This window comes from Mauremys mutica, chromosome 19, assembly GCF_020497125.1.
Source record: "Mauremys mutica isolate MM-2020 ecotype Southern chromosome 19, ASM2049712v1, whole genome shotgun sequence".
NCBI lineage: Eukaryota > Metazoa > Chordata > Testudines > Geoemydidae > Mauremys > Mauremys mutica.
This window is the reverse complement of record NC_059090.1, coordinates 10,201,672-10,228,425: the sequence shown is the minus strand read 5'-3', so window position 1 is coordinate 10,228,425 and position 26,754 is coordinate 10,201,672. Positions and strand designations below refer to the sequence as shown.

General features: G+C 39.2%; 1 protein-coding gene across 1 annotated transcript in view; it reads left to right on the top strand.

Annotated features, from left to right (window-relative positions):
• Positions 1–26,754, top strand: part of ANKFY1 (ankyrin repeat and FYVE domain containing 1) — a 53,603-nt gene that overhangs the window by 1,572 nt on the left and 25,277 nt on the right. The window contains exons 2-9 of the mRNA XM_044993961.1: positions 9,455–9,647; positions 12,257–12,375; positions 16,422–16,557; positions 18,772–18,895; positions 20,753–20,902; positions 21,920–22,085; positions 24,911–25,115; positions 26,017–26,085. Of these exons, the coding sequence (XP_044849896.1) occupies positions 9,455–9,647; positions 12,257–12,375; positions 16,422–16,557; positions 18,772–18,895; positions 20,753–20,902; positions 21,920–22,085; positions 24,911–25,115; positions 26,017–26,085 (1,162 nt within the window). The remainder of the gene's footprint in view (positions 1–9,454; positions 9,648–12,256; positions 12,376–16,421; positions 16,558–18,771; positions 18,896–20,752; positions 20,903–21,919; positions 22,086–24,910; positions 25,116–26,016; positions 26,086–26,754) is intronic.

The window sequence follows — 26,754 nt, the reverse complement described above, 5'->3', positions numbered from 1 at the left end:
TAAGGTGCCACAGGATTCTTTGCTGCTTCTACTAAACTAATAAGATCTGCATTTTAATTTAATTTTAAATAAAGCTTCTGAAACATTTTGAAAACCTTGTTTACTTTACACATAACAGTAGTTTGGGTATATATTATAGACTTAGAGAGACCTTCTAAAAAACATTAAAATGTATTACTGGCACGTGAAGCCTTAAATTACAGTGTATACATGAAGACTTGACACACCACTGCTGAAGGATTGCCAACCCCTGGAATATAGGATCATGTCAGTTCCCTGGTTTTCTTTTCCTCTGTCTCTGGAGGAAGTGGTGGTGATACTGGGATTAGCATTCATCTCTCCATTCCCGAGTCAGGGTGTGTGATGTCAACGTTGATGATTCTGGTTGGGAAGCCTTCTGCAGATGTAAGATTCAAATAATTTAAAGTGGTGGCTGCTGGCATCATACAGGTGAGATGTTTCTGTGAAAGGCACCCAATTTCAAACTAATTGATTAATCGTTTATACCAAAAAGTGTACAAAGAACAGGAGTACTTGTGGCACCTTGGAGACTAAAATTTATTTCAGCATAAGCTTTCAAGGGTTTGTTAGTCTCTAAGGTGCCACAAGTACTCCTGTTCTTTCTGCAGATACAGACTAACACGGTTGTTACTCTGAAACCTGTCAAAGTGTACAGTTACAACAAATTTAGTAAGACTTAGTGGTGCTCTCACTTATCAGGCCTTCTGTGGAAAGAGAAGTTTGATATGATCTTTTAGGGCCACAACACTCCACAGTTATTTTGTTTTTATTGGAAGAAAATCTAATCTTGTAAGAGGCAGTAGAGTAGCCTCAAATTTAGCCCTTGTTAGGCTTTGCAATTTCTAACAACACATGAATGTTAATTTTTTGCAAGCCTAGTTAAAAATTAAATCTCATTATTTTAGTATTTAAAGAGACAACCTGATAGCTTTGGAATTTTATCTTTAATAAAATCTAGTTTGAGGGCACCTTTAAATAGTGTATCCTGACACTTTTTATTAAAAATATTTTGAAAGGGTTTTATTGATCTAATGTTGGTATTTAGGGATTTGGCTGATGTTTTCATTCTGTATTCTTACACACAGGGAACTGATTCAATACAAAGGGCTGTTAAATGTAAACAGGGAATAAAGATTCTCTTGGTTAGTTTTTTTCAGTTTTGATAAACTGAGGTTTGTGCTTTAGAAAAGTAAGCACAGTTTTCAGACAAATATGGATGTTTTAAAATTAAGTGTCTGTGTTCCAGTTAGTCCTGGGGAATGTCTATGAGCAGCTAAGACTTCCAATTTAGTGTTTGAATTAAGTGGTAGGCAAGTGGTTTGGTGGCTTTTTTTTTTTTTTTGAAGCAATTGTTATTATACCAACTGAACTTAATTGATTTGAGTGTGTCCAGCCTACCAATCGTCAATCTTAGTTAGGCTTGCCTCAGTGTCACCAAGAGGACTGCCTTTTGTGGAGTCAGGTGAAGTGATTGTTAAAGATACAGTTCCTTAGTTTGCCAGCTTGAGTGCTGCTATGATACCATGTCCTCAGTAGGCTCTGAAATGCCCCTTCTGTTCTTCAAGGTTTTGGACTAGTGAGCCAGCTGTGCTTTGTTGGCTGAGACTGCACTCACTAGCTTCTGCTAGTAAGGAGAGAGCCATGCTCCTCAAAGAATCCCCCTGAATGAATGAATTCTCTTTGGCTTTGTGCTTTTGGCTCAAAGCTAGTGATTTGCAACTGGATTGCAGTCAGTTTATAATAAGGTAAAGCAAGGGCCATGGTGCAGAACATACTCAGACTGAGGCTTGACCTCAGCCATGCTCAGGAGTCAATTTCTTAGTCCTACTTGCTTCTCTCAAGAAATTACTTGTATGGCTGATACCAACTAGGTCCTTTCCCCTGTTGCACTAAGCTGTTCTTACTGTAGTAGTAACAGCTAATCATTCCTTAAACTTCTGTTTTGACAGTATCAGAGGGGTAGCCGTGTTAGTCTGGATCTGTAAAAAGCAACAGAGTCCTGTGGCACCTTGTATACTAACAGACGTATTGGAGCATAAGCTTTCATGGGTGAATACCTACTTTGTCAGGTGAATGACAGTGTAATTTGAAACTCTTGTACTGGAAATTTTCCTTTAATTTCTGGCTTCATGCTTAAATACTAGTGTGCTGTGTATCTGGCATACTTAAAAGGACATGACATGTCAGCGCTGAGTTGACCAAGTTTTTTTCACCGTTTGGTTTTTTCGAAACTAAAGAGTAATAGAAATTTTCCTGACTTCACACATTCCAGGTGGAAGCTTTTTAACAAGTTTTCCCTGCCATGTCTACAGCTTGAACATTGAACCAGTCAGAATCTGAAAGTGAAGCTTGCTTAAATTTTCATTATCCAATCACCAGACTTGGAGTAGTTTGAGAATCATAGTATCCTTTGTTACATCTCAACGAAAGGGCCAGAAAGGCACACAGTATTAACATCAGTATTAAAATGTTCACATAACCCTAGTTAATGTTTTTCTATAGGAACTCAATGGTACTCTTCTTGCTTTCTTATTGTGACTTTGATTGTCCTGCTTCTGCAAAATGGGTATTAACCGTAAATTGTATAAAAGTGTGTTCTACCATTATCCTGGAAATCAGATGGAGAATCTTCATACTAATGTATAGCTGTAATGAAATTAATGTACAGAGTTGACACTGTCAGCCTTTGAATGCTACAATGTGCTTTCTGAGAAATTACTAGTGAAATAACTATATGCTGGAAATTGGCAGTCTCACCATGGACCAAAGTAGTATTTTTGTGACAAACTTCTGTGAAGTTTATATTTGTTTCTAGATTGCCATTATTACTAGTGGCTGGATATTCAGGACTTCATCTTCATATTAAAAGCTGCTGTGTACAACTCCATACAACTCAAGGTTAATACTGTATATGCCTGCGAATGTGCAGTAGCTGACGTTTACAAACGCACAGGGTGCACACACCCATGCATGCCAGATAAGTGAATGCCTAGCTTTTGCTGTGCAGATCTTCTGCTGAATTTATAGCAAACAATGGGAAATAGTGGCCTTTCAAGGCTTGACTAATTCTCTTGTCCCTGGTTAGTGAGGAGATTTAAACTGTTTTATGAGAATTTAAGGTTTCAGTTTTAAAAAACCCTCTTTTTAGGGTGTGAAAATAACTACCCAGTGTAAGCCACAGGTAGAGTGATCTGCTAAGCAGAGGGAAACTAGGAAGACTCTGGTCAGTTTCAGGTTTTATTCAGAATCTTGTGGACAATAGTGACAGTATCAAGCCTACTGATTTCATGCTGCTACAGATTGGGGAATGCCCTGAGCTGCATGAAAATACCAGTTAACTTATTCAAAGGGGAGAAGGGGGATATAGAGGAAGTAGCAAATGTTGGGCTTTCCCCTCTCCTGGTGATGGTCAGGGAAATCTTGGGATTTCTCTCCCCCATCCCTCCTAGTCTCCTGACTGCAGAGAGAGAGAGGTGTGTGTGTGTCTGTAAATAGAAGATACAAAAAGATATTGGCAGCTAGAGGGAGGTGGAGTGCATTGACACTTGTGACCACCAACCAGAAGTCAATATGAAAGATGAATACTCTCCTGTATAGTTCAGGGACAACACTGTAGTAAATAGTATCTTTCTTGGCAATGGGGTGGGTTTTTAACAAACATGTTGCCCTTGAACCTAATAAAGAGCAATCTCCATCCTTAAGTCTATAACTTGGGCTAGTTGTCTCAGAGACTTCTTTCAAAAGCTGCCAGTAGTAACTGTTTTTGTTATTGCCGTCTCTTCTTGTATTGGATACTTATCCAAGCTCAATCTATCTTTGAGGTTGATTTTAAGAGATTCAGGTAGGAGAGAATAAGGATGAAATTTTGATTATTGTATCTAGAAGTCTTCACCTGTTGTAAACATACCATACTAGTTGGAGGTGGTTTGGTTTTCACATGAGGCTGTGTTTGTAGGTAATAGTAGCAACTTAATGCTTAAGCACTCCTCCTCAAAATGGTTCTGCAAACATCTATTAGTCAGTTTGAGACATGCTTGTCAATAAGTGTTTCAATTTACAGGTGATGAATTTGAGGTACATAGAATAAATGACTTTCCCAAGGCCAGAGAAATCTGTCCAACAGGATGTAAAGAGGTTCCTGGCTTGTGTGTCAGTCTTTGCCCTTTATAAAAGTTTGGGCCATGCTTGAAAAATAAAAGGGCTATTAACTGTGTGTGCTGTTTTTGAAACTTACCTCATGGTGAGAGGGGTTATAAATAGAATATGTGCTATGAGGTGTCAAATATTTGGAAGACTCTTGTTTGTACTCTTGGCTTTTTAATCTTGCTCGTGATGTGACTACTGTAGACACTGTAATGTCAATTCTTATTTTTTTACTGACCTAAAATGACTGATATACATTGCTTCCTACCTAATTCTGAATTCTGCTGTCTTGTGCTTTAGGTAATCAATGTCTCTTGTTGCCTGTGGACATGTCAGTCTCAGTAGATTCCAAAGCTGGAAGGGACCCCTGTGATCATCTGGTCTGATATCCTATCTAACATAGGCCATAGGAATTATTTTGGGTAATTTCTAGTGCAGATCTTTTAGAAAAGCATTCAATCTTGGTTTTAAAATGGTCAGTGGTGGGGACTCCACCATGACCACTAGTACAGTATGTTGTTCCAATGGCTATTGCACTGTAAAATTTATGCCTTTATTTTCCAATCTGAATTTGTCAAACCAACTTCTAGCCATTGGATTGTGTTATATCTTTCTCTGCTAGACTGAAGATATCAACCTCCTTTCTTGAGTGTGGACACTGTATTCCAGCAGCAGTTGCCAGGCCAAATACGGAGGGAAAATAACCTCTACTGCTGTTTGAGATTCCCCTGTTTATCCATCCAAGGATTCCATTAGCCCTTTTGGCTGCAGTGTCACACCAGAAGTTCATGTTCAGCTGACTATCCGCCATGCCCCCAAGATCTTTTTAAGAGTCACTGCTTTCCAGGATTAAAGTCCCTTATCCTATAAGTATGGCCTACATTCTTTGTCCCTAGATGTATACACTTTATGTTTAGCCATATTTAAAATGCATATTGTTGGCTTGTGCCCAGATTACCAAGGGCTTCAGATTGCTCTGGATAAGAGATCTGTCATCTTTGCTATTTACGACTCCTCTCATTTTGTCATCTGCTAACTTTATCAATGATTCTTTTTCTCCAGATCATTAATAAAATCTTTAAATAGTGTAGGGCAAGAACTGATGATTGCAGGACCCCACTAGAAACACCTGTTTGAGTCCCCATTTACAATTACATTTTGAGATCTATCCATTAGCCGCTTTTAACCTATGTAATGTGTGCCATGTTAATTTTATCTTTCGTTTTTAACCAGTATCATGCAGTACCAAGTCAAATGCCTTACAGAAGTCTGTATTACTGTAACACTATTACCTTTATCAGCCAAACTTCTAATATCAACAAAGATATGAAGTTAGTAATCCTTTTTACCCTTACATTTTGTCACATCAACTTTATTCCAGTCTTTTAGAACTTCCCCAGTGTTCCAAGACTTATTGAAAATCAACATTAACTGTCCATGAGCTCCCCCCCAAAATACAGAAGAGAGAAATACTATTGAACACTTCTGCCTTTTGTGAATTATTGATAATTCTACCATTTCCAACTAGTAACAGACAATACTTCCATGTTTCTGGTAACACAGAAACTGCTTGCTTATGAATTATGTACAGAGATGGTCCAAAAAAGGCTGGAAGCTTGTTCTTAATGATACATCCTTGAGGATGCAAGTATAGGTTGCAGCCTTCTGGAAGACCTTAATACGTTCCAGTTCAATTTACTTCAACAAAACAAAGGAAGATCCACTGAAGGTAACTAATGAAGTAAAATAGCTAGCATATCTAAGTACAGCAACATAGGTAACTTCCTGCCTGCATTGTGAAATGGGCTTTCCTTGTTAAATAAAACAATTTATGATACTCTTTAAAGAAAGATACTGCTTGTTATGTAGCAGACACTTAAACTTGTACTGTACTTTGCAAAACCAGTGATAGTGAAGACTATAAGGTTTTTAGTTACAGCTACAAATCTTTCTCAGCGCTTCCTAGTTGTAATTGCATAGCTAAACTTGGCAGTGCCCCCAATGAGCCTGTGCTGTAGTTTACATGTTGTTGTTACTCTTCATGGCAAAGCATTGATGTCAACAATTGCCTTATTGGATGAAAGGTTATGTCCTGTTTAAAAAACTCTTAAAGCAGCATTAGTCAAACAGTCCCTGGGCAAAGACTGAATGTTGGCATGATCTCTAAATGATGGATTCTATCTGCAGTCAAACTAGATAGGGGGATGATTTCCCTGAAGGGCCTTGCAGGAGTCTCAAGTGCTCAGCTGAGTTCCCATCTGTCTAGGTGTAAATACTACATAATAGAGTTCAGTTATATTGATCACTGCTTGTAGTGATAACGCAGATATTGATGAAACAGTATTTCCAAAACTCACTTCCTCTTGATGCTAATTGTCTCCTTGTACTGATAATGGACCCTTGGTTGTAAGGGACAGAGTAAAAGTGAATGCCTGTTATCTTCTAGGCTGAAAACATTTGGCACCTCTGAGTGTGATTTCCCCCTCTTCTAAAGAATATTAAAGCTTGTAGAAGTACTACTTAAATCCATTTATAACAGTTTCTTTGGCATTTATGCAATGGAAAATATACTGTATATCCTCAAAAGATGGAGTGTTATGCATGTACCTTATTTGGAAAGTTCTTGTCTTATTGGTCTGGATTATAGTAGAATGATCAAGATACTTGATCCTTATATCACTTCAAAAATCCATACAGATTCTTAACCAAAATGAGAGCAGCCCAAATTGATCCTGAAAACTATTTCATATCATAATGTACAGATGCTGTAGCCTTTAGCTGGTCCATGGCATGGAGACTTCAGATAGGATACAGTGGAGTGACCAAAAACTTTGTTTAGCCTAGGATGCTATGATTGATGCTGACCTTTACAAGACAGCCTTGATACCAGGTATCATCTTGTGTTGTGTGTACATCCCCTAGCACAGTGGGGTCCTGGTCCATGATTACTGTAGCACCTAAGTGCCTTAACAAAAATAATACCAGATGTATGTTTGGTAGGAATCTTAGGTCTGCTAGATAGATGGTTCTATATATTTATGCTTTAAAAGAATGTTGTGCATTTCTCAGTGAGTGATGGCTTAGTTGTGCATTGGCATTGCACAAAATCAACTTTCAAAACGAAGCGTACATCCTTGCTAAGGCAAATATAAGAGCTGTAAAGCTCTCAGACATGACTGATAGGCACTGTCTTACCGCAGAGTGACAGGGCAATGGAAATTGAAGACTTTTCTTGGAATAGCTCATGATGTGCTTTCTAAAACAAAGCTGTCACTGTAAACATTCCCACCTCGTCATGTTAAAATCAAATCCAAGTTGAGCAAACCGTCTTGTATTATCCTCTATAGTGTCAGGGTAGCTCTTGAGTTCTTTCCATGCATTCTATTAGGAGGCTTCTGCTTTCCATGTAAGAGATCTGCATATTAGAAGAGGGAAAAAATGGCATTTTGGAAATTTCTCCAAGAATACTGATACAAAATTGTCTAGTGCAGTGGGTCTCAAACTTTTTTTTTACTGGCGACCCCTTTCGCATCGCATGCCCCTGAGTGCAACCCTCTCCCTCCCCCCCCCAAACAAATTAAACACACTTTTTTAAAAAAATATATTTAACACCATTATCAATGCTGGAGGCAAGCGGGGTTTGTGGTGGAAGTAGACAGCTTGCAGCCCCCCATGTAATTACCTCATGACCCACTGAAGGGTCCCAACCCCCAGTTTGAGAACCCCTGGTCTAGTGATTGGAGCCAATAACTCTCTCGAAACAGAACTCAAATTCATGCTTGCTATGTGACTTTGGGCAAGTCACTTGTCATCTCTATTTACCCAACTGTACAGAACATTAAGTCTTGCATCTCTTCTAGGTTTGTCACTTGAGACTATTTCATGGAAGGTGCTCTATTGTCTCTATTAAACGCACGGTAGGGCTCTTTAGACTTGAAAAAAATTGTCTGCCTTTAGATAAACTTTCACATAGCAAGTGAGAGAAAGTAATGAGAGTCTTTCGTTGACAAGGTGGAGGTAAGCTTGAAAAGATAAGAGCATCTATGATGCAGGAAAGCAGAATATTCATGTTTCAGTGGTGACCTCCCTTACCACTTCCAAGATACAAGCTAGTGTGTTCGATGGAAACTTCCTAAAGTTGGCCCAGGTTCATTAACAAGTGACCCACCTGTCTTTTTTCATTCATAAAAAGGAATGTTATCTTTAGCACAAGGATCATGGGGACCATTCAAGCCATGGTACTCTTGTTAAAAGCTATTTAGAATATTTGTACCAAAGTGTCAATATCTACATATTTTGTCCACGCAAACTACTCTGAGTGAAATGCTTTTGCAGCCTCTTAAACTATAATTAGAGAAGACCTGGGTCATCTAATCTTCCCCTGCCAGTATGGGATGGATTGTTTTGTTTTTTATATATTTGGTATAATGTCTGCTAGTGCTTTGTCCAGATGTGGAAGATGCATAGTAGTCTTGTTTAATTCCAGAAACAACATACACTGTCTTAAAATCCCATTAAAACAAAAATGGCTTTAGCTAGAAACTTTCTGGATATAGGCTCTTCCACAATCTAACAACAATGTTTTTGCACTGGCTGGGAGATGGGACTTCTGTTAAGTTTAATATAATAGCTGCCAGGCAGGGATCAAAATTTTGGCCCTCTGTTTCTAGGCCATTAGGTGATGGTAACACTGGAGAAGTTTTAAAGTGGGATATATGCATCCTTTAGTGACTGTTTTTGTGCAATACTCCCTGAACATGATTGATGTGGGATCCTGAAGAGAGGTACTGTTAAGCCTTTTAGTCTGAAATCCTGGTGACTGCAGTAGAAACATCTAGATCTTTGGCTTTTGGCAGAGGGGACAAGCAGAAGGTTAGAACCACCAATCCCCAGTACGGGAGAAGTGATCAAACTGAGCTTGTACTAATCCCAGTGCTCCACAGAGCATCACATTTTCAAAAATTCCAAATGTCTGCTTTTGCTTTGTCTGTAAAAGATGTGGATTTTTTTTAAGCTTGTTGACCTCTGAGGATTTGTCTAATTAGTGTTTAAACTATTTAACTATCAGTTTGGAAAGTGTTCCCGTTAAGCTGGTATAACACTCTAGGCGTTCACCCTAAGGGACAGGGTGTGACTGGTCAAATAGATAATGCTAGTGAGCAAATTAAGGGGAACAGATTTGCTGAAATATAAATAGTAAATTGGGGGAGGGGATATCCACAGAATTGCCAAGAAGTGTATAAGGCTTGTTCAGACTTTCAACTGAATTGCATATTTGTCTGTTTTGCAGAGGAGGTGGCCAAGTTGGAGAAGCACTTAATGCTTCTCCGCCAGGAGTATGTAAAGCTGCAGAAGAAGCTAGCTGATACAGAGAGGAGATATACTCTGTTGGCTGCCCAGTCTAACAAAGAGAATGCCAGTGACTCTTTCATCAGTCGACTTCTCACCATTGTAGCTGAGCTTTATGAACAGGAGCAGTATAGGTAAGAAATGCATCTTGGGAGTAGAAGCAATATTGATGAAACTATAAATCTCTTCCTCACTCGCTATTTCAGATTCTGAGCTCTTAGGGGGAGGGACTGTTCTTCATTGTGTATTTGGTTAAAATCAAGTATAGTATCAGCCTGTCAAATCTAATCAACCAGTTCTCTTCAAACATGGTATGCTTCAGGATAACTTACTGTGTGAAGTCTGATGCTGGTGTCTTATTTTGTTCAGATAACACCTGCTATTTTTTTACAAAATAGTCTTCTTAAAACCAACCATCTCTTTAGGCTTGTCTACATGGCGTAGCAATGCAAGAGGAGTGTGATTTGTAAAGTGCCCTAACCTGGTGTGCTCCAACTACCCCCCTCCCCCCCCCCTTGCTGGTGTCCTCTGGCCCTCTCTAAATGGTACCTAATCTGACTGTTAATGTGAACCTTTTCAGACGGGGCCAGCTGGATTTACATAGGGCAATTAGAGTGCTTTACAAATCATCTCCATCTACTGCGCTTTGCTGGCACTTTGTAGACAGTCCTTTATCTGAGACATGGATGATTATGAAAGAGCATTCCTTGTTCACTATTTGTAATGGCAAATAGTGTAGAGCTAGGCTTTTGTCCTGTTTCTGAAGTTATTGGAATTGAAACACAGCTTGGAGGATAAAATCTATGCCTTGTTCCATCTTTCAGGCTTTTTTCTTGAACACCTTTTCTGGCTCCTTTTGTTCATTTTTGCGTTTGTCATATTTCATGTGGAAATTGACTTCCAGGGAATGTTTATTCCATAGATAAAACAAGGCAATGGGAACATTTTGCTGCTACTTATTTATGATAATGCAGTGATTAAAGTTTTTAGGACCCGTGCAAAAGCTCAAGTCCTTCTGAATAGGAGTAACCAGGTATTAAAGTGGAAGACCCTAGGTTTGGGTGAAATACCGTATTTTCCGGCGTATAAGGCGACTGGGCGTATAAGACAACCCCCTAATTTTACAGTTAAAACACAGGTTTTGGCCTATACTCACCGTATAAGACTACCCCACCTTCCGAGTGGGGGGAGCCCAGAGCCTTTTAAATCCCAGCTGCGGCCGGGAATCAGAGGGCTCTGGGCTGCCCGCTGTTTATACCCGGCGTATAAGACGACCCCCAAATTTTGGGGGTGGTTTTTAGTATAGAAAGTAGTCTTATATGCCGGAAAATACGCTATGCTAATACATTTAAAAAAAAAGGCATTATCTTCTATTAATCTGAGTGGAAGTCTGTCGCTTCCTAAAAGGATAGGACCAGAAAAGGTTCTATATTTCATCTTTTTCTAGTGTGCAGGAAATCTCATTCTAAGCTGACTGTGTTCTGGCCATCCAGGTAATAAAATCTAGGACAGTGGTATGTGCCAATTCTAAGAAAAGATTGTATTAAATATGTACTAGCAAATGTAGTGTAAAGTGCCGTATGGAAAATGGATTATAGTGTATGTGTTAAGGACAGCTCTTAATAGTCTAACACTGTGCACTGAAAACTTTGAGCCAGGTAATTTTGACTTTATCAAGTAAGCAGTTGATTGTTTTTAAGACAAACACACACACTACCACCTCTGAAAAACACACCCAAGGGTCAGGAAAAATCAATCTGTTTGGGGAACTAGTATAATTATTGGCAAATTTGATTATGCATGGCAAGATAGAAGTTAACAAATTTTATTGTATAAATTTAATCAAGTGTGATAGCCAAAAGTTTGTATGAAAGCATTGATACACAAAAAGGAATTGAAACCTAGATCTGCTCTGCTTTGAGTGTTGAGGGTTTCATAGCTGCCCCTTTTTTAGGAATAGTATAGTGGTCCAAATGTTAGACCCAAAAAGAAATGGTTTCTTTTAGAAATAAGTATTTGAGTTCCCAAGGAAGGCTTTAAGTTTTGGGTGGGGTGGGGAGTAGTGATGGTGATGCTTTTGTTAGCAAGAACAAATGGATGAAAAATCCAACATGTTCGAGAACATAACACCTTACCTATGTAATGTTAGATAGAGAAAATGATCAGTCTGTGTACTGTTTCTGAATAAAAAGAATGCTCTGACTAAAAATGATCTGTATGGGATTGGTGTTCCCTGACAGCAGCTGTACTGGAAATGGGGTATTTCTGGGTTTTTGCTTTCATACAGGTTGACTGCTCTGTCAAATGTGCTTTGTTTATAGTCCTTTCAGTAATCTTCCCTGAAATCCTGTGTGGCTGACTGCAACATAGTATTCTCTGGGCTGAATCTTGGGTCTCCACACTCCCCATCTCGTCAATTATTCATTTTGATCTGTGCTGTATGAACTACTTACTGGATTTTTTTAATTAATGTTAATCACAGGGCTTAGCTTGCATTTTCCTTGTGGCAATAACAGTTGGGTTACTCTTAAAAATACCTTGCTTAACTAGTTGAAAGAATGAACCTACCGTTTTGCGTTAATAGATTAATGCAAGAGGCTTCTACCTAATAGTAAACAACTCAGCCTAAATTTAGGTGCTTAAATGTCTTTACATCGTAGATATTTGTGACAGATGCAGAGTCCATAAGTGCCTAAGCACAGGGGGTTATGTTTGTATATATGTGTGCTTTTTCTTCTATCAGTGATCTGAAGATAAAGGTTGGGGACAAGCACATCAGAGCTCACAAATTTGTGTTGGCAGCCCGCAGTGAGACTTGGAGTCTAGCCAACCTAGCATCAACTGAGGAACTGGATCTGTCAGGTTAGTTGCTGCTTATCGGTGTATGATGAATGTCTTTGGAACAACTAATGAAAGAGCCCTTTGGGAAAAGGTTACATCTCATCATTCAGAATACTACTCTGACTACAGAGAGTTTTCCATTAATTATGAAGCTTGGACTGTTTCTGTAACATGGTAACAGGTTTGCAAATTTAATGTTAGTTAAATCAGTAACCCACCCTCTCCATTTTAATGATGTGGAAGGTAAATGTGGTGTGGTTCACTCACTTCCTTAATAAGGAATTAAGCCTAGTGTAAAAAACAAAACTCTCTGAAAGAGCCAGATTACTCCTTTGCTTTAAGTATTCTATGAATCTAGCCTGCTTGATGTCTTTGAGAAAATGTGCCCTGGCACATCATCTTTAGAGACCTATGGTCAAATAGGTTACCCATGTTGCAAAACCAGCACCTACTGCTGAACCCAAATGTCTTGTGAATTTTCTCTGAGAGGCATTCTCTCTAGTTCTGGTAAAAAGGAGTAATTACAAATTGCCATTCACAATAACATTTCTGAGTTTAATGCTGGATATAGCAGGCTTTTCATTTCAGGTGCTCGTACAGTGATGGGTACTATCTATAATCACACTGAGAAAGTGGACATTGAAAACTTGCTCCTCTGTTTGCTTTACTATCTGAAGAACTAATATTGATCAATTAAGTTTTTAGTTGTTTCATCATAACACTAGAAACTTGTTTGACTGCCTTTGTGCTGCTCAGTGACAGTGTTGCATGCAACAACTTTTCAGCAACACTAGTACAATCAAGCTTTCTTAAATGTAGCTTTTAATGATGAAAAGTGCTCCATATTCAATGCTGGGCTAAGTAAGTAGTTTTCTTAACTTCTAGCTTACTAACTAGATGAAAATTTTGATTAAATTCTGTAGAGAACAGAAACTTAAGGGAAGGCTGGACAGTGTCCATTTCAAGAAGTGCGTGAGTTGATGTGACTAGAATGATACCACATCTATTTAACTAGTCTTATCTGGTAAAGATAGTATCTTGGTTCAGGGATTGTACATAGTTCCTCTGTTCTGTTGGCATGGTGATCCTTGCTGGCTGGCTGGAAAAGTTTGTGCACCTCTTAACAGGATGACTTGGCCTCAACCTGATTTAATGGAAGAAAAGATAATTTTATGTTTTGAGCAAGAGCAACTTGCAGATGGAAAGGGATGGAAAATTTAAAGTACGGCCTGTCAGTCTGCAAGACTAAACTTCCGGCACTGCTATGAAAGCCTTTGATTAATCGTGAATCCTAGAAACAAGCCACATTTTGGGAAGAAGCAAGCCATAGGAAATCATCTTCTTTGCAGAAGCTTCACTTCAGAAAGTTCCCACACCTTCCTGCCATCCAAACAGCCCAATAAATAGGTTAGATATATTACATAAACTGCTCTTCATGCCAGTTACTGCACCTCTGGTTGTGGTAACCTTAGTGCTAGCGTTACAAAGCTCCTGATGCAAAGTGTTAGGATAACTTGCATTAGCACTTTATTGGGAAATCCTGAATTTCGTCACTGAGTAAGGAATAGCAGTTTATATCCTCATTTCAAGACTTGTACCATACAAATACTGAATATCCAGTTGTCTTTAACACTTAAGTTGGGACTGTAGTAAAAGGAAGCTATTTCCCTCTGGACAGAGTAATCTTTATTAAAACTGTCTTGTGTCAATTGTACATAGTCCTAATGAGCATCATGACCGTTTCACCTGAAGCTGGGTCAGCTAGTGTATCTGTCAGTCTTTGAGAGTGAGACAGACGGACGGACAGACACAGACATGCACCCAACTGTTATATTTGAGACTAGTTTCACATGCACGTTACATTTGAGCCTATTGGCTCAATTTCATAAAAGCCTCCTGTACTTGACCAAACAGTACAGTTCCATAGTCCATACGGTAAATATCTGTAAAACATTATTTGTAAATATTGTTTAGGTTTCCCTCCTTTTGGAAAAGGAGACGTGAAATGATTGTCCAAACTGAAGAGCTGTATAAAACTTACTCTCTAGCTGCTTGCAACATTATAGCTGTGTTGGTCCCAGGATGTTAGAGACAAGGTAGGTGAAGTAATATCTTTTCATGGACTAGTTTCTGTTGATGAGAGAGAAGCCTTAGAGCATACACAGAGCGCTGTGTAAGCTCAGAAGCTGGTCCATGAAAAGATATTACCTCATCCACCTTGTGTCTTTAGCTACTTTAAAGTAGCTTGACCTGTTCTGCTTGAGATGTTTACCTTACTGTGCTGGCACAGGGTGCTGTTGCTTAGGGAGTCCTGTACCAGGTGGTATCTGGAAGAATAGTTAATGCATGGCCTGTAAATACTTCTTGGGTCTACAGGATACATCTATTTAAAACATCCTAACAGTGAATGGAAGCTAAGGATCTGGGATTCCCCTGCTTATGTCCAACAAAACTCATTTTAAAACATTTGCTTATTCAACACAGAAGCACTTTATTGAGTGTCTTGTCTAAGTCTTTTTTAATTAAAAAAAAAAAGCCACTCAGTTGATGGAATATTACTGCTAGTATCTTTATTGCTCCAGTTATGAGGGCATGCATGTTACTACTCATCAAGCTCCTGTGTACACCTGTATTAATGTCTTGTTATCAGGAGCAAGTTTAAACCTAGTTTAGACAGCTCCATATTAAACTCTTTAGAATAGGTAGTGATTTGCAGAGTTTCAAGAATTGATACCTCTGTCCTCTTGTGGCAATGGGTTTCATATACTGGAGTATAGGAACTGTAAAAGTTCTGCAGAGTTAAATGTAAATCAAGTGTCTTCTGCTAATCTAACCATTTTAAGTTAACTTAAAATATCTTGCCTTTCTCTATCACCTTTCCTATGGAAGGATCCCAAACAGCATTGCAAACTAGATAGAAGAATAGCTGGAGCCACCTCTGGGTGGTAAAAAGCAACTATTAATAGCATGCAGCAACACTATAGCACAGTATAGGGCAGGAAGAGTAACTTATACAAGTGAAAACTGCAAGGGGATGGGGGGGGGGTGCTTAAGTTGGCAGAAAGTAATTATCCATGTTGGAATTTGACTAGAACATCAGGGCTAATATCCCCTTTTAGGGAAGAGATGTTGGCTCTCATGTGCGGTGAGGTCAACCACTGTCTTAATATGGTAACTTAACATTGAGTTGGATCAGTACTAAGGAAGGAAGTGTGCCACATTCTGACTTGCAAAAACACTGCTTACAGCACCATGGGTTTTCTTTGGTCATCAGTCATCAAGTGATCCATTCTCTGTTGCTTAGTCCCAGCTTCTGTCACCTTAACAGTCAAATATGACTGACAGAGGTCTGGAGGATGTTGTACTAGTGAGTGCAAATAATGTGTTTAAAAGATATTCTACCGTGAAATATTTTATTACATTCTTTTGCTAGGAGTTACACTTATGCTTGTACTGTGAGATTAACCTACAGGAAACATATCTGAACTGGTTCAAACAGGTTCAAAGTAGGTGGTTGGTTACTGAACCATCATTTTAGGTTAGTGTTTGAACTGGAACCAAACTGCAGAGTTAAGAAATATTGATGATTCCAACCAGAATTGAATCAAATTTAACCATTCGACTCCTTCGTTCCAACCACAATTTTCTTTGTTTTAGTACACTTGGTGGCGTTCTTGGGAGAACAGTAAGTGTGACAAAGATCTTATGGTGTTAATGTGAAGTCCCCACTTACCCAGTATGTGCACTATTTTGTGCTGGGCCATAAAGCCCAGTCTGCAAAACTACCTATTTCAGGGAGTGGGAGCTAGCTGGATTTTGGTATACTTAGTGTGAGTTTCAGGCACTGTATGTTCCAGTTAACAGTGGGTAATGGACAGCAAGGTCCGGAAGGAGCATCCCCCATCTAACTGTTTGACCTGCTTTTTCCCTGCTTAGTTGGTCTAAGATGTCTGTGTCCTCTTAGGAACGCTTGATTTGGTTGGTTAAAATTACAGCTATTTCAATTGAACTGCAAATATTTGAGACTGAAGTAGCTGGATTTTTCACCTTGTCACTTTTTTCACCAGATGCAGAACCTGAGGTGACCATGGCAATGCTGCGTTGGATCTACACAGATGAGCTAGAACTAAGAGAAGATGATGTATTCTTGACAGAACTGATGAAATTAGCTAATCGGTTTCAACTACAACTCCTCAGGGAAAGGCAAGTTGCAGTGAATATATTCAAGCTTCTAGTATGTTGTGGCTGGGCTCTAATTAGCCAGGCTCTTGGAAATCTGCTATTTGTGCTAATGTAAATAGCTGTTAACTCATGGGTTTGAGTTTAAGATGGAAGATGTTACTATTTTAAAACTTATATTTGATTTTTAATTCTAGAACAAGAATTTCAGCTCATCATAAGCAGAAAAATCAAGCTTTGTCCTTGCACTGTTACACAAGCCATTCTCTTATGTAGTTCACTCTTTAATCCTGTATATCCCCTTAACTCACCAATTACCCATAAGCAAATACCCCAATGTGACATGATTAGAAAACCCAAGTGAGTGGTACCTTTGAGTTAGTTTCCTTTCCTGAAATTATTTTTCCTACAACAAAGAATTTGTTATAGTATTGACAAGAAATGGCTTTTGAGTTGCTAGAAATAAGCTTCACTCTTCAGCTTTTTTTTCCCCCCAAACTGTTAGTGACTGGCTAAAATGTAACCTTATCCATAGTAGCAATACATCTTGAACATATTGGCTATTTTAAATGCCAAGTTTTGGCCATCCTCTTAATTATAAACAGCTTCAGATTTTTAAAACTAAAAAGAATATTGCTAAAGACATGCTTGGAGGATGGAGAATAAGTGGGAGGCAGGGCAAAATGACCACAGGGATTAATGTTCCTCACCCACTCTTCCAAAGTTGGGAGAGATGAAATGACTCTAAAGGTCAGTAAATAAAGCATCCTTTTATTCTGGGTTTCTGTCAGTTATTGCTCAAATGGCCTCTCAATTTCTTCCTTTTTTTTTTTTTTAACCTGCCAGCAGGTGTTGGCAGCATTAAGTAGGGCTCTTAGCATAGTGTGAACACTTTCCTGGAAAACAGATCAGTCTCGGTCCGCAGGAACGAACTTCCCTCATCTAACTCCCAAGTCATATATCCTGTCAGTTCACAAACTGCTGTTTGTACCTAGTAATCTTCCATTGCCTTTGGCCCTGTTACTGAGGGGTGCCTTAAGTCTAGCACTTAACCTCATCTTGGCACTTTTTTTCTTCATTAGGCCTAACAAAATGTCTAATTTTGGCTTGTAATCCTTTATTGTAGTTGGGTTTTCTTTTTCATAGTAATAAAAAAAAATCCAGTATACTAACGACCATTATTCAGTATCTTACTACAGCCTTAGCAGAAATGCAGGTACTTTCTGGTGTCTTCTACCATACTTCTTCATTTTGCTAGTTAAGCTTCCAGTAATTGATGGGAGGCAATGGTATAATTATACAAGTATGCTGATAGCCATTAGTGGTGTGTCCAAAATAACTATATCCCGTGACCATATGAAAGCTACTTTCAGTCTCTTTGACTTGTACAACATGCTATTTTGTAAGTTTGTAGGCTTTGCAAAAATGAATGTTCATACACCCAAAGAATGTGACAGGAATGACTGCTCCCCAAGGGTGAAAGTCTCCACTTTCCTGTCTTCCACACAAATATCTGCATTTTAGAGTACCTTTAACAGTGTTCATTCTTAAGGATGAAAGCTGGACCAGCTCCACTGGGTGTCAGACTTGGTGATAGGTTTCAGAGTAGTAGCTGTGTTAGTCTGTATCGACAAAAAGAATGAGGAGTACTTGTGGCACCTGAGACTAACAAATTTATTTGAGGGTTTTAGCCCACAAAAACTTGGTGATGTGAGAGTGTTGCAACTATTGTCCTTAAAGTAGCAAATGTATTTCAGCTTACTTGAGTGGAAAGATTAAGGTGTCTTCCCTTACTTGGGAAGAATAGCTCAGTGGTTTGAGCATTGGCCTGCTAAACCTAGGGTTGGGAGTTCCCCCCTTCAGGGGGCCACTTAGGGATCTGGGGCAAAACTGTCTGGGGATTGGTCCTGGTTTGAGCAGGGGGTTGGACTAGATGACCTCCTGAGGTCCCTTCCAACCCTGATATTCTATAACATGCTGCTCTCTCCAGAGTGGTGTGAAATACACTCTTACAGGAGTCTTTAGGTTGGTCAGTTTTATAAAGCCATTTCTGGTGAAGCTTTTCTAAGAAGGCAGTTGTATAATAATAAGCACTTGTATAGTACTGGTGAACATGACATTGCTTCACCACTGTTAGCATTCAGATGTTCCTGTAGCTGAATGACCAGCTTTTATTGGAAATGAGAATCTGACCTTTCTTTCCTGATAACTGATCCAAACTCCCCTTCATTTTGGCAGGTGTGAAAAAGGAGTCATGTCACTAGTAAATGTCAGGAACTGCATTCGTTTCTATCAGACTGCGGAGGAGCTAAATGCTAGCACTTTATTGAACTACTGTGCTGAAATAATAGCTAGTCACTGGGTAAGTACTGTAATAGAAGGGGCATGGGAAAGAGTAGCCTGCAGGCTGAAACTTTGAAAAGATTTAAACTTTTATATTTTAGTGTTGGATTGTATTGATATGTAGCACTTTCAAACTTCAGAATCACATTAAATGTTAGTACCGTGTGTTAATGGATCTAAACCCACACTGTTTTAAGACTTGCTTTTCTGTCCCAGAAGAGAGTGCCTGTTCCCTCACATCCAGTGCCTTCCTGGAACAGGCATACCTTGTGGGGAAGAGAGGAGATGGGACGTTCTTCGTGCCTTTGTTTTTCAACCCAAACTCTTCCCTGAAAGCGTGTCCATTTGTAGAAAGCAACCCAAACCAGTCTTTCAATTTTTCATCTTCCTGTGTCTGTTTCCTTCTGGGATCAAAAGTACCAAAACACTGAAACTGATTTATGGCAAGAAGTTAGCTACTGAATCTTGCTGGAAAGCCATTTCAGTTTTCAGCCAAGTTTAATGGGTCCCACTAGTTCAGACAGCTATCAGTATTGCTAATTTTGAGCAGTCTGAAGATTGTCCATCGCTGGATGTGGACAATTTGGGATTCTTGCTTTTACACACAGATTTCCCCTCTTAAAATTTGCCATCAGAAGTAGTAGCGAAGCCATAAAAAGCTACATACTTAGCTTCCAATTTCTTTTCCAACACAAGAGTAATAGGAAATCTTGCATTTTTGATATACAAACTTTTTTTCTCTCCAAGAGCAGGTTATGAAAATTTGTCTAAGCAAGTGATAAAGGATTGTTCATAACTGGAAGTCTTTTTTTGCTAACAGCAGGCTCCTATGTTATGGATTTATAAGACTTGCACTGAAGGTTACTGTAATTCTAGAAATCAGATTTATCTGGATTTTATCTTCTGTCCAAAAATACCATCAATGGTGATTGTATTTTTGGCAGAGGATCATCTTCACTACCTGAGATGCTGAAGGCTTTTGTGTTTCACCATGCAGTGCAGCTGTTGGCAGCATTTATGGGCTAGAAACAATAAAGAGGAACTCTTGATACTTACTGTCATCTGAACTTCAGGGTGGCACTTCATTCATCCTAGAACACACTGGGCAGCTCACTATTACTTTCTAAAAGTGAACTGTTCACCTCTGCTTTCAAGTAAATAGACTTGCTAATAAATCCTGAGGACAAGATCCAAACCTCTCCATGAAAACAATCATTCTTCATTGTCCAAATGGACTTGTGTCTTTAGAATAGTCCCAGTTACTAGAAAGACCCTTCTGGTATTCCAGTATTTAGATTTTGGGGTATACGCTTTTTCCAAATAATAAATATCACTCCTTTTCTGTATCTTTAAAACACTCATTGCTTCTACAATTGTGGGAGTTGTTGGGGAAGTGTTAAGTATCGAATTGTGCTATACTAGATAGGTGTGCAAAGGCTGTTTTAAGCAGACAAACTTCTTGGAGGAAAGTCTCTAACACTAGTGAAACTCTTATTAGTTCAATCTGTAATACCTTTATATGTCCTTTTTTATGAAGTGCCCTTTATCTCTCCTGAGGAGGATGTAAAAATGCATTTTTTGGGGTGCCTTTCGTAAATATGGAAATTTAAGCAACTTCCATTAGAGCTAATAGTTGAAATTTACCACTGGATGGAAGAAGTCTGCTAGGACAGTTCCTGTGGGCCCTTTGTACATGTCTTGCACATCTCCAAAGCAGAGCCAAATGGAGCCTTTGAATCCGTTAACTTAAGTGTTCCATACTGCAACATTACTTCGCTGAAGGGCAAACAACCAAAACTCCACTTAATATGAACAAGTACAAGTATTGATATGGAAACAAGCCAATTTCACTTTGATTTCTTCTTGTTACTCACAGGATGACTTGCGGAAAGAAGACTTCAGCAGTATGAGTGCTCAGCTATTGTATAAAATGTTCAAATCCAAGACTGAATATCCTTTGCATAAAGCTATTAAAGTGGAGAGAGAAGATGTTGTTTTCCTGTATCTTATTGAAATGGATTCACAGGTATGGTGAGCTTTACTGTAGCTGATTGAGTGAACTAGACACATTTTTCTTTACTTTGATGCTTGGGCACTTTGACTGTCAATTTGACTTACTCAATAGGCTGACAAATGCAGGGCTGGAGAGTGACATACTGTGAAGGAAATCATAGAAGTTAAAGAAAAGGAACATTGAGACTTTGTTTAGAAAGGTAGCTAAACATTATGTGCTATCTCAAAAGGTACTGAATTCACTAGTTAATGTTTGCAAAGTGTTGGATAAAAATGTATTAATAGGAATGAGGATGATGGAGTATGGCTTTTCTGGTATGATGATTCAACCATTTCAGCTACAGTAATTGAAATTACATCCATGGACAAAACCAGTATAAATCCAGTACCTTTAATATCTTTTGCACAGTAATATAACTTGTATTTTTCTTGCAATTAGGACGGTGGTGGTGGTGGTCACCTTTTTTTTTAGTTAACTGCTTGCTCAGTTGCTTTCTATTGTATATTTTCTTTGAAACAACTTTCTTTGAAACAACTACGTCTGAAGAAATAACATACTAAGTCTCTCTTTTTTAAAGTTAAAAAAACATGTTTCCTTATCTGATTCAGATTCAATATAAATGTATGACTTGAGAGCTGTTGAAAATCTATTTCCGTAGCTCTGCTTACACAACTCTCTGACCAGTAGAGAATCCCTGATGGACAGATTCTGCCTTCTCATAAACATTAAAGACCAAATTTCCCAACTAATTCATTGTTTCAAAACAAACTTCAGGATCAGCTTTCCAATTAGAGAACTTGCTCTCGGATGTACTTGAATTCGGTCTCAAGATATAGTCCCTTTGTTTACTCTGTGTATGTAAGACAAGTCTCTAAAGAGATTTAATTAGCTATAGTACTAGCATTGAAACTTTCCTTTGATAGTAGGTCATAGTTAACCAATATGCAACTTTAAGTTGCGTATTGGTTGAGTGCTCCCTTGCATAGATTTAATGTCAGCCCACTAAATTGTGGTCTCTCTTTGGGGTAGCTGCCAGGGAAGCTCAATGAACTGGATCACAATGGAGACCTTGCTTTAGATTTAGCCCTCTCCCGAAGATTGGAAAGTATTGCAACAACACTGGTCAATTACAAAGCTGATGTGGATATGGTGGACAAGAGAGGCTGGAGTCTGTTACACAAAGCCATCCAAAGAGGTAAGGATATTGAATACAAAAGTTACCATTACAGTATAGAATAACTTGCTTTTGCAACTTTTTCAAGTAGTAAGTATATCCTAATTGAGACTGGTTTATGCATCTCTTAATATCTTCTGCCAATGACTCAATGTTAGTTTCAAAAATTCCTTGGCAAAAGGAGACTGAAGCCCCAGGTTTAGGTTGATCTAAATATGTTAACATGAATAGAAATGACAGCGTTAAGCTTTGTGAAAAGGATTCTTTTTAGAGGTAAATGCTAGCTTGCTGAGTTGGCAACTGAAATGAAACTGCTAGTTTCTCTCGTATGAACTATTTCAGTGTTGTCCTAGTCCAAGGTGAATACGTTTTTTGTGTGTGGGGGGGGGGGGATTCAGAACATGGATGTTTGAATCCTAGTTCCATTTAACGGAGGAGTGACACTCAGTGCCTAGTAAGTCGTTTAGACTTGCTAAAACCTCAGTAGCTCATACAGATACGTAGAAGAGGGTGAGAAGAGAATTTCTCTTGCCTCTTTCCTTCAGGATTGCAAGGTGTATAGTAGCTATTTCTACAGTAGTGAGTGAGTTAATAGGGAAAGTAGTTTCTCACCCTTCCTGCAGACAGTAGTCCTCCCTATCAGCTGGTTGGAGGAGGACCCTGTCATAAAAGATAGTCAATGGAGAAAAGTCAGTCACCTACACAGACATCTACCTACCAAGTTCCAGTGGGCAATAAAACATTATTGGTACTTAAGTCAGTGACTGTACTTGGAAACTCTTGAGCTGCTATCAACACACGAGAAGAAGGAAAGCAGATACATATGAGGATTCACAGAACCCAATAGGAAATGGTTGCCATGGCAGTAATGCTCAGGAGGCTTAAGAACTGAGAAACACCTTCTTGGCTTACATCTTTCCCTGACCAGATAGAGCTGCATGAGTCTCTGGTATAAACCCTAGTGGCCTCACTGTATGTTATTTAGCCTTTTCTTGTAGGCATTATTTCTTTGTTCTGACTGGCTGCAGTAGAATGCTGCTGCTGTTGCTGCTTGCATGCACACTTGGTGAACAATAAATTAATGCTTCTCACAGGGACGTTTCTCAGTATTCATACAAACAGCTTATTTACATCTGAAGTAGTTTAGGAGCTCAAAATGCCAAGGAAACTTCCTTCATTAGCCTTAGGTTAATTGCAGGTAGTCACACTAACTACACCAGTAGAGTACGGGGGGGGGGGGGAGCATGATTCTAGGAAATACTAAGCATGATTTGCAAGGGAGCTGATTACCCTTGACTCCCACTGCCAAGACTACCCCTTCTAGGAACTGGCTCTACATGCGTGAAGGTTGCATTTAATAAAACCATGGAAACCTTGCAGAAGGGTAACCCTCAAGGGCTTCACCACTGTCAAACTTCTTAATTTTAGTATTCATGTTTAAAGGCTTAAGTTGTATTTTCTTGTCAGTTACTTTGCCAGTAGCTACATCCTGGTACTTGAAGATGCCATCAAGTAGTTACTGTTTTATGTGTATTACTATAGCACCCTGTTTGACATCTCAGTTGTATTCTGGGGGAGCAGACTGTAGAGTCAAACCAATTATCTGGCTTTACAGTACTTCCAGGATCAGCCTAATCCCTCCTGACTGAGGGAAGTTCTTCAGATTCCTGAAAAATTACACTTTTAATGGGGACTCTAACTATAGAGAGAGCATACAAAGCTGCATGCTGATAATGAATGTATGATTCACTGCCATATCAAAACTGTTACCTGTGAACTGGGAGGCCTTTTAATTTTTTCCTCTGCAGTCTCAAAGGTTGCACTTCCAAAGACAAGTAACTTATGGAAGTTTAATTCTTGTACTTAACCAGGCATGGCAGGGGAAGGAAGGATGACTTTAAGGCACTGGACTGGGACCTAGCATTTATGGGTCAATTCCCAGGTCTCCCACAAATAGTCTGATTTGTAGAAAGTTACTTAATCTTGCTGTAAAATGGGGATAATACTACTTTTGTCTGGGTAGTTTTTAGAGCCTTTGAGGGGCAGGACATGTGTCTTAAATGTTGATGTACAGTACCTACCATGATAGGGCTCTGATTTCTGTAGGCACTTTACAGTGTAATGTACATATCTTTAAAAAATAACTAGAGCAATGGCTTAAGCTGTTCCACATACTGAGATCCTCCTTGTTTAGTAACATGATGGTTGTGACCCCTGACATCTGTTGATGTCACCCAGGCTGATAGCTTCTGAACTAGAGGGAAGTTTGACAGGTATAGCCTCTGTCATACAGACTTACACTCTGAAAAGCTTAAGAATAGCTAGAATGAGACTTTCCTATTACTTTATATAACCAACTTTAACTTGTGTAAACAAGCTCCTATCTGTTGCTATTGTCCTCTGACTCCATAAAGGATCTAGTCCCATAGCAGGACACCGGGGAGAACCACCCTTTTCTCTAACTGAAAAGCTATAGTTTTGGCATAGGGACTAAGGAAATCACTCCAGTATGCTTTAAAACATTTTGGCCAAGTACTTCCATCCTAGCTCAAACAGAGTTTTTAGTTAGCCAGTGTTTGCTATTTAAAGTTTTTCTAAGGAAGCCTGTTAATAAGGGGGAAATGTATCTTTTGGAGGGGTCAGCCTGACATAAGTTTTATGGTGTACATTGCAGCTGTTGGCTTCTAGCAGGGAGGAACTTAATATCAAGAAACACTTGTATAAGAATACATTTCATGATGCTTATGGAGCTAATGTGGATCGCAATCTACTGAAAATAGCTTATGTAGCGCATATAACGAATCTTAATCAGATGTGTAATCTCTTCCTTTTGCACATCCCAAAAGGAGATAAGTTTTCTGCCAATTTTCTCATTAAAAATGGTGCCCGTGTGAATGCTGCTACACTGGGAGACCAGGAGACTCCTCTACACCTTGTTGCATCGTACAGCCCCAGGAAGCACTTGCCAGATGTGATGTCAGAGATGGCACAGATTGCAGAGTCCCTCTTGCAGGCTGGAGCCAATCCAAACATGCAAGACTGCAAAGGAAGGTGAATATATTGGTAGCAGTGTCTAGCTTTGGTAACCACTTCTATCTATTCAGCGTGCTGCAACTTATTCAGAAATCTCTGTACCTTCATGGGAATAGACAAAGATGTCTCAAACCAAAAAAATCAAGCTAGATTATTTCAATGGGAGACTTGCAAATACCTTCATCTCACTTGCAGACAGTGATATTTTAGTAAATGGCATTCTTCTGTCGGGCATTACTGAACTGAAGGCAATGCCTTGGAAATGAGGTGAAGGAGGGAACCGGCTGGTGAAATATATGGAGAACAATTGTACACTTTACTGATCAGCAATATATAGTAAAGCAATGGAAATAAGAGGTGAGACAACACAGCGAACAGTTGTCCCAAAAATTGTTGGGATCCCCTGGATAGCAAGCTAAGATGACAGATACAGTTTTTGCTGGGTACTCTAAGCACAGCCATACTTTTGAGTCCCATATACAAAAACATTTTGAAGCTTTCATTGTATCACTGTTTTTGGTAGAGTAACAAATATCATATCGAAGAGTAGTAGACAGTGGAATGTGCAATACTGCTAGATCTGAGTACTGGGAAATGGACTAAAGGTAACAGTCTGAAGGACCCAAATTTACCACTAGGAGAAGTTAAATCTTTAGGGTGCTGCCCAAGATTTACGTAGAGCTAAACTGCTCAGGTCTCCACCAATCCAAAAAAGCTTCTGGTGTCCCTCTTTTTTTTCCCCTGAGACAGATTTGTACTTGGCCTTTGACTTTGAAAGTCAGTGGGCAGGTGGTGGAGGAGCAAAGTCTGACCTGAGTCTGAACTTGTCTGGGAATGTGAAATGAAATCTTGATGTCAGAAAAATGTCTTTCACCAGCTTGCGACTACTTCCTAATTGTAATTGACTCTCTCTCTGCAGGACCCCATTACATGCATCAATTGTTGTTAGGAATGAACTTGTATTCAGTCAGCTTCTCCAGTGCAAACAGTAAGTCTCTCAGGTTTTTTTTTTTTAAATTTGAATAGGGTATTCCAAACCACATCATACAGTGGAGAGGAATGTATAGCTGTAAGCTAGTTCTTCTTGTTAAACAATAGTCCTAGCCACTCAGCATTCCTCAGCCACTAAATTCTGTGGATGCGAAATTGTCTAAGTCTGCATGAGGTAGTGTGACCTATATCACCTTGGTTCTATTTCTAGCTTTGCTGCTGGGTGATTTTGGGCAAGTTACTTCACCTTTTTTTTGTGCCTCCATTTCTCCCAGCTGTAAAAATGGATATTGTTACTGACCTCCTCTTTGGAAAGCATTACGGAGGTCTACTGATGAAAAGAGCTATGTAAGTGCTAGCTATTGCATACAGAGTTTCAAATGGAAACTTGGATTGCTGAGGAAGCTGGTCTTCTGGCTTGGTATAGATGAGGCAAAAGAGCTTTCCCCCCACACCCTCACTACCTTACTTTTCAAGGAAGTGAAGTGCACAGTAGTATCTTTGTGGGTAGGTAAAATAAAGCAGTACTACTCTGAACTAGAATTGCAAGATGGATGAGCAATTAGGCTCTTGAAATAGCTAGTCTGAAATCCTTCTTAGGTCCAGTTCAACTCCATGGGGAGTGAATCCCATTAACCTCCTTGGGAGATGAATAGGGCACTTAAGA